The sequence below is a fragment of the Lytechinus pictus genome, chromosome 14, assembly GCF_037042905.1.
Source record: "Lytechinus pictus isolate F3 Inbred chromosome 14, Lp3.0, whole genome shotgun sequence".
In the NCBI taxonomy this organism is placed as follows: domain Eukaryota; kingdom Metazoa; phylum Echinodermata; class Echinoidea; order Temnopleuroida; family Toxopneustidae; genus Lytechinus; species Lytechinus pictus.
The window spans coordinates 12,575,784-12,587,775 of NC_087258.1; the positions used below are offsets into that span (position 1 = coordinate 12,575,784).

At 33.8% G+C, this 11,992-nt stretch overlaps 1 protein-coding gene across 2 annotated transcripts in view; it reads left to right on the top strand.

The window, feature by feature from the left end:
* Nucleotides 1–10,513, top strand: part of LOC129275856 (dynamin-like 120 kDa protein, mitochondrial) — a 183,225-nt gene extending 172,712 nt beyond the window's left edge. For both annotated transcript variants that reach the window (XM_064109637.1, XM_064109638.1), the window contains one exon: nt 3,878–10,513. In XM_064109637.1, the coding sequence (XP_063965707.1) occupies nt 3,878–3,945 (68 nt within the window). In that variant the 3' untranslated portion in view covers nt 3,946–10,513. The remainder of the gene's footprint in view (nt 1–3,877) is intronic.
* The last annotated feature ends 1,479 nt before the right edge of the window (nt 10,514–11,992 follow it).

Genomic DNA, 11,992 nt, shown 5'->3' on the forward strand with positions numbered 1-11,992 from the left:
GTTTAGAAATTCTCCTCTTTTCAATATTTTTTGTGATTCCTGGTGAAAGAGTCTTTCCAGTTGGTTGACTTGTGTTTATGCTTCAAATTTATCATCTAGCAAAATTAGTGTTATAATGATACACAATTGTGTTTTATTTACTTGTGTGTATTTGCCCTGATTTTTGTTGTTGAAAGAACATTGTGTTTTTAAGTGAGAGTGTCTTATAAATGATTGAAATTTTTTTAGATGAATTTTCCAAGAAAAGTCATTTCCCAGGTACTTTAACACTCAGTCGGTCACACAAAAAATACCTGATAATATATATTTGCCAATATAAATTCAAGGGAGTCCTACTTGTTCTGCCATAAAATAATGAGCTACTTAGCCTACAATTTTTCTTTCATAACTTATGCAGGGTTTCTCAAAAGTCAGTGGGAATTTTGCAGTGATAAAACAACTTTTGGGTATTTTTATGTGAGGCAAGTGTGCATTCTTTCCTATAGAATGTAAGAGTCTTGTTGTTGGCTCATAACTAAACCAAATTTATCCTTTCCAGGCTGGTGTAAGTGCACAGAATTAATTACTAAAATCACTTATTTTGTGGCCTGAAAACTTGTCATCATTTACAGGTATTTTTTGTGATTGGGTTGGTGTGAAGCATCTACTTGTTGACATGGGCCCATTAATTATTTTTTTTTTACGAATCTTCAATTTGTTGTAATGGTCAAGTGTAGCAAACAAACAACTTGAGAATCTACAGGGGATCGGAAGCAACATTAAAAAAGCAACTGCATAAATCTGTCTGAGAATTCTTCTCCACCCTGCATCTTACAATCTCAAAAAGTAAACATGAGAAGAAGAAAAAAACAGGAAAGAAAAGAAAAGGGAAAGTTAGTTATTGTACAATCTGGTACCTGCAGAGCCCATGAGAGGTTTTAATATCATAATTGCTATTCTTCTCGTGTGTCATTGAATGATCTATCAGTATAGGTTCTGGTTAGTTTATTCATGACTACAGGTGCATACTTCACGAGAGGAATTACTGTCGCCATTATTTTGAAATAATTTCAGTTTCTCCCCTTCTCCCCCTTCCTTCTTTTCTTACAATCGACCGATGCTATTGTAGGTTTGACAAATGAGTACTCCCTGCATGCCAACTGTTATGCAATGCACAGTTAGATGTTGGTGCTCCGGAAAAGATAACAAGGAGTTCTTCCATAATTTGAAGAATTATTGGTGCAATTTAAAGCTTAAAACATGTTCTAAAATCCTTGACTACCATGGTGGAATTGATTTTAAGCATGGAGATACAATGTTTAAAGCGAATAAAGCCAAATTCGGTAGGTCCCTGAGAGCGAGAATTTTGTGAGAAAGTCTTTAAAATCAAGGTTATTTGCTGTCATATCATTAAGGTTTAGTAAGTTCTTACAATGGTGATTTGAGCGAGCCAAGTACTGTTAAACAATGAAAATGAACTATAAAATACAGATAAGCATAAATAGGCTTATGTGTTCTGACGGAATCATTGGATAACTAATTGTGATTTGTTCAAATAATCACTGATATGGTCAATTTGTTTGATAATGTTCAAAATTATTTTGTGCTCATTTGTTACCACAACTTGAATTTTATCTTTGAATTATTTAATTAATAAATGAATTGTAATTGCCCCCCTCCTAGTCTGCATGCACAGACCTTGATTGAAACTCTGATCAACAGGTAGGTCTTCACACAAGACTAGCACATATAAATCTTGCTGAGGGCCTTCTGTACACAAGTCACTGTAGGCTGTGCATTCAGACCATTTAACTCGAGTGAAGGGTTTCCACAGCAGACTTCCCCCCCCCCCTCTTTCTTTCTCTGTATATACCTCACTCTCGGTCCTTTTTTCTTTCTTTCTCTTTTCTCCATGTGTCTCTCTATTCCCCATCTCTCTTTCTTTATTTCTCTTCCTATACTATATTTCAATGCTTTTTTAATTAACTTTTTTTATATATATCAACCATCGTTTCATTTGTAAAATCTAAGATCATTCACATAGTTACAGGAGTGATTTATCCATTCTCATTACAAACAAACATAATTTCAAGGAGATGTAGTACAGGTAGCTTGGCATTAATGTGAATCAAATATTTATAAATTACCAATGTTCTTCTGTTCATTCTGGTTATGTTGAATGATGATGGGTGGTTTCTCTGGGGAGGGAAGGGGATTAATTTCACTGCACCGATCTCCCTTGAGATTTGAATGGTGTCTTTAATCAATAGCATCCCTCGTTGATTGGAATCAGAATGTTCTTTATCCATACTCCCAAGCGAGATAATCCAGTCTGTAGTTAGAAAATGGACTACATGCTGTAAACAAGGTATTCATGTCTTCAAGGAATGTAATAAATTTGTGGTGGGTTTTTTTAATAAATTGCTGAATTTTTTAAAGTGGTATTATGTCAGGAGCCTAATGATGTTGAGATCAGACATTCCGTGATGGGTTCCATGACATTTGCTCTGGCGACAATTGCTCGGCTGTAGATTCCAAACAGTAATAGAATGACCAACATCAAATGTCCCTATCCTAATCATAACCCTAAACCTAGCATTAAACCCTATTGCATCCCTAACACTAACCCTGTATGTTAGACGAAAAAAAGCCTGGAGCAATTGTCGCCAGAGCAAATGTCGTGTCACCCCCTGATGAGATTAATTGATGAAGATGTTGGAATGAAACGGTGGGATCTGCTTCAATGTTTTTCCCTATTTCTCATAGATTTTAAATCTTTTCCGGAGCTTCAGTAAAATGAAAGTAAAATGAAATTACAGTTAGATTAAAATTAAGATTGAATAATTCAAATGACTTCTTTTTAAGAGATAGAGAAGTAACAACATTCACTTGCTTTGTTATGTTCAAAATAGTGTTATTTTTAAATGTATATCTCATCATGTGATTGTAATGCACACATAACCTCTTTTTTCCTATGAAAATATTTTGATTTGTGTTTACAATAGTGTTATTATGATGTGTGTCTGATCAATTATCATGTGATTGTATGTAGACCTAACCTCTTTTTCCTTTGAAAATATTATGATTTATCGATGATAAAGCTGTTTCATCACTTTATCTTCTCATCATTCTATTCCAAAGGGAAATTGAAAGCAGGAATTATAAGTAATGATATTGAATCAATTATTTTACATCTGGATAGGACTGACTCCCATTCACATTATATTGCAATAGTAGAATCACAATGATTGAATGATATTATAATTATAGAAATACTGTGTGCATGGTTGATGGAGCCTATGTAATTGATTTTTTAGATACAAAATAAACTGCAATGGAAAATTTAAAAATAAGGACCAGCATAAAAAGTTAAAATATTGAACACCTTTTAAACCGTGGAGGTGTTTTAACCAAGCATATCATAATTTGTATGGGTTGTATAAAATAGATTTTGAAGTTAATGCATAAATTAGAACTAGTTGTTCTTTATCAGTTATTGGTCAATGAAATACCTAGAAAAAAATTCTGGAAAGAAAAAAAAACACTGTACACTTTAAAATTAAGGTTGGGTATTCTGAGGCCCCGGGACACCTCTTTATAGGCCATTCAAACTTTATTTTCATCAGTGTTTGGGTAGCCAAAATTGATTATGATTAAGAGTCATAATAAAAGAATCATATTCGGTTTTACCTTGTGAAAAATACCTGGAAGGAAAAAAATCATTTGATCAACCTGTGATATCCTTCAAGATTAAGATTAGCCAAAAAAATTATTAAGAGCTGTGAAAGTATACTCGATTTTAGAAAAATTCAATAAAAAGTTAGAATAACCACAATTACGTAAATAATTATTATTATTTTTCAACTCTCTTTCTCTCTCTATTTTATTCTTCCAACAGATAAAGTCAGGCACATTCAGGAGAAATTAGAAGCATTCATTGAAGCACTCCGGAAGGAGAAGGTATGATGGAGGTCTTCTACTCAGACATTACAGTACATTGACACAGGTTCACAGCTTTGTCGTGGAATCGTACATTATCGGTGATCCTTTTTTCCGCAGAATGAAAGAGGAGAAGTTGGACGTGCGGGAACAGCCTTCCAGAATGGAATATCATCTGTGGAGTAGAAAATATTGAGAAAAGATCAACAGATTTTACTAGAAAATTTGACTGCATAACTTAACCCTCATTTCATATCATCCTGGGACCCGTTTCATAAAGACTTGTTAATGCATGATTTCTACAACAAGTTCAGTGTCAGCCATTCAAATCAAATTATTTCAGTAGCTTAAAACTGTCATTGCAAATTTATAATTATAACAAGTTTTATGGAATGGGCCTCTAGATGTTCTATATCAATCTAAAACAGAATAGAATTGTTATCTCCAGTGACAATCCCAATATCTTGCTGATAAAGGTCAATTGTCGCTCTCTATCCAGGAGTAGATTGTGAACATGCAACCTCAACCTCCGGATAATTATGGTAGAACCTTCGGGATCAGTGTATGTCATTGACACTGGTTTGAAGCTGGTATATTTTGAAATGATAAAATAAAAAAATCTAGATACCATCATTTCAAAATTTGATGAATTCATCATAAGTTATCTCATGAACACACATGTTGTGAAAAAAATCTTGAAATTTATTAATTTTACAATAAAAATGTATTTGAAAAAATATTAAACAACTTAACAAGCATTGAATATGGAGAAACTATAGGTTCTTGCAGTTGTCCTTTCAATTAACTCCATAATTGAAATGAAATTTGTAATCAATCAATTAGAAATTAAGAACTATAAACCGCACCAAGCATTGTAAGATTCAATTGTTAGAATGATCTGGTCAAATGTAATTCATATTACTAGTATTTAAACTTTATCATAACTGTAGGCTACACCAGTCCTGGCAATGTCAAAAGTTGCTGCTTTCATAGCTGCCTGTGAGTGTTATAGCCACTGTCAAAGTTAGACACTGTTCTCATTACAATCCTATAAACTAGATTACTGGAAACCAGTTCAGGAAACCAGTTTTGAAGATCGCTTTGCTAGCGTTCCCATTTGATCACCTGAAAATGGTTTTCAAAACCACTTCACAGAAAACGATCATGTTTCTATGGTTCAATTTTGCACGAAATTTGAAACTGCAGCATAGGCGTTCTACACACAACGTGTGCGTAGATCGCTTCCCAAAGAATGGTCGTGTCCTCACTTATGCTAAAACCAATTTAGCGAGGCAGAGCAATCTTGAAAACTACAGTACATCGCGAGGTGGTTTTCCTAACCTGTTTGGAAGATCGCTTCGACCATTTTCATTTCTAGTTTGCAAACTAGTTTGAAGATGGTAATGAGAACGGGGTCTAAGATTCAGTAGACGTATTCACATCCACCCACTTAAAAAAGTACCTGGATATTTAGGGTTCAGGCCTTATGAAATAAATAAGTTGTTTTTTTACATTCACACCTATATAGTCAAGATAAAGTTCTTGAAGTTATGAGCCAGTAACAATATCAGCATTTGAATGTTCTTGTATCATTTTTGCTTTCATGCTGAAAAATCCCTTCAAAAGTTCTCATCATTTTCAAGAGTATCTTATTTGTGGGTATTTTTGTTGTGAGCATATTACAAGTAATCTTCATTCACACCTGCAAAATACCATCTATTATATTTTTTGATCGGGTGGGTGAGAAAACCTATTCAATGGGTTTTCTACACATTAGTATTGTGTGTACTGTTATGTAATGATCAGTTCAAATTTTTATCATTCAGAATCGGTATGACATTAATTGTATGGCCTACCGATGTGAATCATGAGGAAATTTGTAAATAGAAAGAAGATTTATTTGGTGAACTGTAAAAAAAAAATGCAATTGTGTGTATAAGGCCATAGACTGTACAATAACATGCTTCCTTTCTTCATGGTAATAGGTCCATGCTTTCTGAAATAGGATGATTGAAATGTGCAAAAAGGACTTATCATCAGCAAGCATGACTTGTTTTGGTAGTTTTAAATAAATTTTAAATGCTAAGTTATGCAAGACCCGTCGAGAGAACAGTTCATAAGAGCTGAAGTGGCTACCTTGGGTAAATAATCAATATTTCTATTAGACCATCTCTATTTTTATGTGCATTTTGTGTACAATCGACCAACTTAAACAATGGAAAATCCCGTAAAATATTTGCTTGAAAAGCAAGACCATCATGAGGAAAATATTCTCTAAATGAGAGATGGTAAACACTAAAAATACTTTTCCAGGAATAGTTCATGTAATATAGTGCCATTTGCCATTTTCATAAAATTTTGAAGGAACCTTAAAGTTGCTCAATGCTGCAAAGTATAAAACGATTGTTTCTCCTTTTTTCCAAAAACAAGTAGGCATATTCTGATATTGAGATCATTTGTAGCAAAGAAGATTTGACTAATATAAATAATTTCTTAGCCATTCAAGATAATACATATTATGTATTGATTAGATAGTACAGTTTCACTTACAATACAAATTTTCTCAGGAAATTGAAGTCTCCATAGGTATAGTGATTACAACTAGAATTCATGAATTTCTTATTTTTAGTCTAATCAGGCATTGATCCAATTTCAAAATTTCCCCTTTACATTGGGGTTGGATTCCCCTCTTACCTGAATTATTGGTGACTATAATTTAATTTGGGGTCAAAAAATGAAGGAAAAAAAATTAATAAAAAGGTCCATTCTGCATGGATTACTTGTTACTAGGTCTGGCAGGCTTCTGTTGTCCATAATGAAATACAATTGAAAATACTGCATAAAAATTGAATACCAATATTATAGTAAACAGGGCCTATTATATTTATATATCGTCGTGTATTGTCAAGCTATTAAATGATGAGGAGCCTTTTGTAGCCAATATCTCCCATATTTAAATCAATCTTCCCGAGAAACAATGTGTAACTTGACCCATCTTCCTCAGAAGTAGGCTAAACTTTTTTTCTCCTTCAATAATATTTATTTATGGAGCTCTACTCTTGCAGTAGTTCAATTCATTTACAATTTAGAAAGCACATAAATCAGGCATGAATTAGTTTTTTTGTTCCTCTCATTTGGGAGTCAAATGAAGGCATTTTATTGATGCAGATTTATGAGAAATTGGAAAGTTTTGACATATTTGTGAGACCTATAAAGCTCCCAGATTGTCTTGGCCCTGTTTTTAATTTCATGGATCAGTAAGTTGCCAATTTGAAGCCGAGAATGTAAAATGTATCTTACAAAGCTTTCCAGGGAGATATATGCCTTCAAATCGGTAGCCATTAGAAAAGTAATAACTCATAGATATGAATTTGTATTTTCATATTTCATCAGTGTTGTACAAACGAATATTAAAGTATCAGAAGTTGGCTTGTTGGTTTTCAAACACGGAATTCCTTCACATTTTTTTTTATTGCTGTTGGATCTCATTTCAAAAAAGTTTCAAGAAGGCCTATACAATTAGATGCATGAGATCACAGAACCATACATAACAGTATCAAATGATAACATTTTAAGTATTTTTTTAAAGGACAAGTCTACCCCGACAAAAAGTTGATTTGAATAAAAAGAGAAAAATCCAACAAGCATAACACTGAAAATTTTATCAAAATCGGATGTAAAATAAGAAAGTTATGACATTTTAAAGTTTTGCTTAATTTCACAAAACAGTTATATGCACATCCTGTTTGGTATGCAAATGAGAAGACTGATGACGTCATCCACTCACTATTTCTTTTGTATTTTATTATATGGAATATGAAATATTTTAATGTTCCCCTCATTATCAAGTGAAACAATGATTAATTCCTCCCTGAACATGTGGAATCAGCATTGTTTAATACTATATGGTTAAGTCAAGTTGGTCCTTATTGTCAAATCTGTAAAAAATGAAATATTGTATAATTCAAACAATAAAAACAAAAGAAATAGTGAGTGATGGACATCATCGACGGACTGATCTGCATGTCACTGAGTTGTGGATATCACTGTTTTGTGAAAAATAAGGGAAACTTGAAAATGCCATAACTTTCTTATTTTACAGCCGATTTTGATGAAATTTTCAGCATTCTGCTAGTTTGATTTTTCTCTATTTATTAAAATCAACATTTTTCTGGGATGGACTTGACCTTTAAGGTCATTCTTTTTTTTTAACTAAAGACAAGTACTTAGCCAAACATGAACATTTATCACATCTAAGAAACATTGTGATTGTGAATTTCTTTTTGTTCTTCTTGGATTAATGGTAATGTATTTTTATTTCACAAAAGAGCCTTGTGTTATTACATGAGCAATAGTATTATTGTATATCTGTCTCTCAGAGAGCAGCAATGTATTGTAATAATTATATTGAAATATTATTTCATACTATCTCCAAAATGGATATTTATGTTTATTTGTATATGTTTGTGTTCAGAATTTTGTTTGTGTGTTTGAAGTCAACTTCGCCTGATTTTAGTGTGACTATCGATCAAGTGTGTTCAAATATTCTTGGAATCCCCCCTTACACTAGCATGTAGGGAGGGGGGCACGAGGGTATTTTGAAAGGGGGGTACGATAATCTAAATATATTGCCTTTTTTTAGTTGATTAGTGTGAGTAGTAGGCCTACATGTATATATAGAGTTACACAATCCAGGGCCCGTCTCACAGAGAGTTGCGATTGATCCGATCAACCACAACTATGGACGGCCAGCAACGTCAACATCTAAAATGCAAATTTGTCCAAAACATTTTCTAGATATATGATGTATATTCATACTTTCATAATTCTCTTGAACATTCAGTGTGATTCTCTTTGCTTACTAAGGAGATCGTGCAAATTTCCTGTAGAAAAAATTATGGTATGGATGGATTTCCATACAGTTGAGAGTGACTAGATCAGTTGTAACTCTTTGCAAGACGGGCCCTTGGTCCCGTAACACAAAGATTAACGATTAATCGTACGCTTGACTTTTACGATTGATTGTACATTGTAGTCAATGGAATCCATCGAAGAAAAATGTTCTACGATCATTGCTAAGCTTTGTGTTACGGGCCTCTCTTCTCTTTACCCTGTTTTCACTTTTTTCCTCCAAAACTTGAAACATCATAGGGGGCAGCCCCCCCCCCCCCCCCTCTTACTGGCTTATGGTGCCCCCATGCTAGCAGTTATGGAGAGAATGATTTGTGAAATATTTGTACTTGGTTGGTTCACAATTTCTATGTCAGTTGACAGTTTGTAATTTTTGTTTGTGTGCTCACGGAAGCACTTTCTCATTCCCAAATTCAATGGAGGGCAGGCAGATAAGGGCTCAAAACTAATCATTTTCAGGAAACTATAATAAAAACCTTGAGTTTGCAATGTTACCATGATTATACTCCTTCTGCGTCCCATCACTAAAAGGGATAAAATCAATATTTGCAATCAATTGCAATTTTTTTACATTGTTTGCCAGAAACTTACAATTTCGGGTTTTTTTTTTTTGGGGGGGGGGGCAAGTGCTTGTAACTTGTGTGACTAGGACCCCATTGTGTCACTAGGACCTCATTGTGTAATTACCATAATTTAGGTAAATCTGAATATCTTTCATTGAAGTTCGGGATCATTCTCTCATAAGGTGGAAGATTATATCGTAAAACATTGGCCTACTTGTGTGAATTGGATGCATTACTGCAGTCAATGATATGCCTATTTAGGTAAATTCATAAGTAAAGTGTCTTATTGAAAGTGAAATAAGATTTCCCATGTTTATTGGGTTATTTGATATTGTTTTGGGTATGAAATTTCTTCTTAAGCATATAGGCCTATTGGGGAAAATATAAAAATAAGGCAATGATATTCTTATAGATCCAAAGCTTTCAGATATGCAATAACTGATGTATTTGACTGATATTGATTTTTTTTTAATTACATTACAGAAAAAGTTTCCTGGATGAAACCCTTGAGATATCTCTGTTAGCTCAACAGTCCTGTTCAAATTTACAAAATAATGAATTAGTGAGAATTATGTGATGGTCACTGGTCTTTTCTAATATGGAATGTTTGAATAATGTCCAATATAAGATTTACAGAGAGATTTTCTAACATATTTATAAAGCCTTCATTCTAAAAAAAAGTCATCTTCTTCCTGATGACTGAAAATGGTACAAACATTAAGTTTTATAAATTATGTCATAGTTTATATGATAATCTGAAACTCTGGTTTGCTAATGTCTGTGAGAAGTAGGATACAAGTTGGGATAAAATGGAAGGATATTAAATGTTATGTGTAAAGTGCAACTCTGAAAGTAAAAAAAAAACACGCCAATTTATGTGAATGTCTTTGTTTCTTGTTATTAAATGTATAGGAAGAATGGGTCATACTCATAATGAAACTAATGTAAATGTATGTATTTATGATGTCTGATAATAGTCTAAACATTTTTATGTTCTTTCATGACTATTGTCACTGGTGTGACTGCATACTAATTTCTGCTGTTATATAAAGTAAATATGAATTGGAGGATTCTCCACATATTATGTTTTATGAGATGAATAAAGTGATATGCAACCATAATGATCTAGGGATCGTATTTCCTTATTTCTTCGTCTAACTATGGAAGTTTATGTCCACAATGTCCTTGCAGATGCCATCTTGCAACGTTTACATAATATTTCTTCTGAGTTTCATCTATCAACATGTCCGTTAAAATTTTCCTTTTATGCAATTTTATGGCAAGGTGTGGGGGAAAATGTGGGAAAGGTTTTGCGGCACCACCCATTGGAGTGAGTTCTGGAAAATGTATCTTTAAAAAGTTATATCTATACTCTTTCAAGACCTTTTTTTTGGGGGGGGGTTCAGTGACTCGACATAAAATTTTCTGATAGGGTTGTGGCAGCTGGCATGGATCCCCTTCCTCCGTAGCTGTATTGTAGGTGATATTGATACTGGTGATGATGATGGTGATGGTGGTAGTGATAGTGATGGTGGTGATGATGATGATAATGATAATAATGATGATGAAGAAGATGATGATGAGCACCATCTAAATTTAGAGGTCCATTCAGGAACCACACTTCAAAGGGCAAATCTATCCCAATAAAGAGTTGAATAAAAAGAAAAAAATTCAGTGCTGAAAATTTCATCAAAATCCGACGTTATGGCATTTAAAATGTTTAAGGAAATTCTTCATTGTGGAGAAAAATATGTGAAAATTTAAAATGTCAAAACTTTCTCGTTTTTACATCCGATTTTGATATGAAATCAAATTTTTGATGGGATGGACTTAATAATAAAAAAAAATGAAATCAGTGTTCGCCCTGAATTGATTCCTGGATCAGCTTTTCGTTTGATCTTTTGACCGTCTGTCCAAGCAAGTTCCTGGTCAAGCACTTGGCTGTCGGCATTGGTCGTACGTTATAATAGCCAGAAGTACACCGAACACTCTACGATCCACCTGCACATTTTCTTTTTCCTCTTTTCCCTTTTTGTCAGTGGGGGTGTTATTACATTTATATAACCATTTAATGAATAGTCTTGTAAATACTAGAATCGAATTGCTTTCCGGCTGATGAGAGCTTCCGTGCATATAAATTATTTCTAATTCGTAGATGCGTCGCTCGGCAATATGTCGATCACGTACGATTTGAAGCCGATTTGGGTCTTTATTCCGACCATGGACATGATGGACCTACACACCATTCATGCATGGCCAAGTGTCTTTGTATTCCTGTGGGCGTCTTTTTGTATCATTATCTTAACCTTACAAATAGGGTTATTATACTCGACTGGACTTGATACAGAATAACTATTGTTTGAAAATCGATTGCTGTCACATCAGATGATAGTGAATCCGGGGGTACCGGATTGTTGTCGTGTTCTGTACACGAATACGATGATGAAATAAATAGGCCTTGGCTTCAGACCTACAACCGAGATTATTGGAGGTTCGTCTATAGAAAGATGATCAGTCTTATGATTCATCGTGGGAAACTCCTAGCGCTGAAGCGATTTTGTCATCTTTTTCTCACCATAATCATAACAGAAACCGGTCAC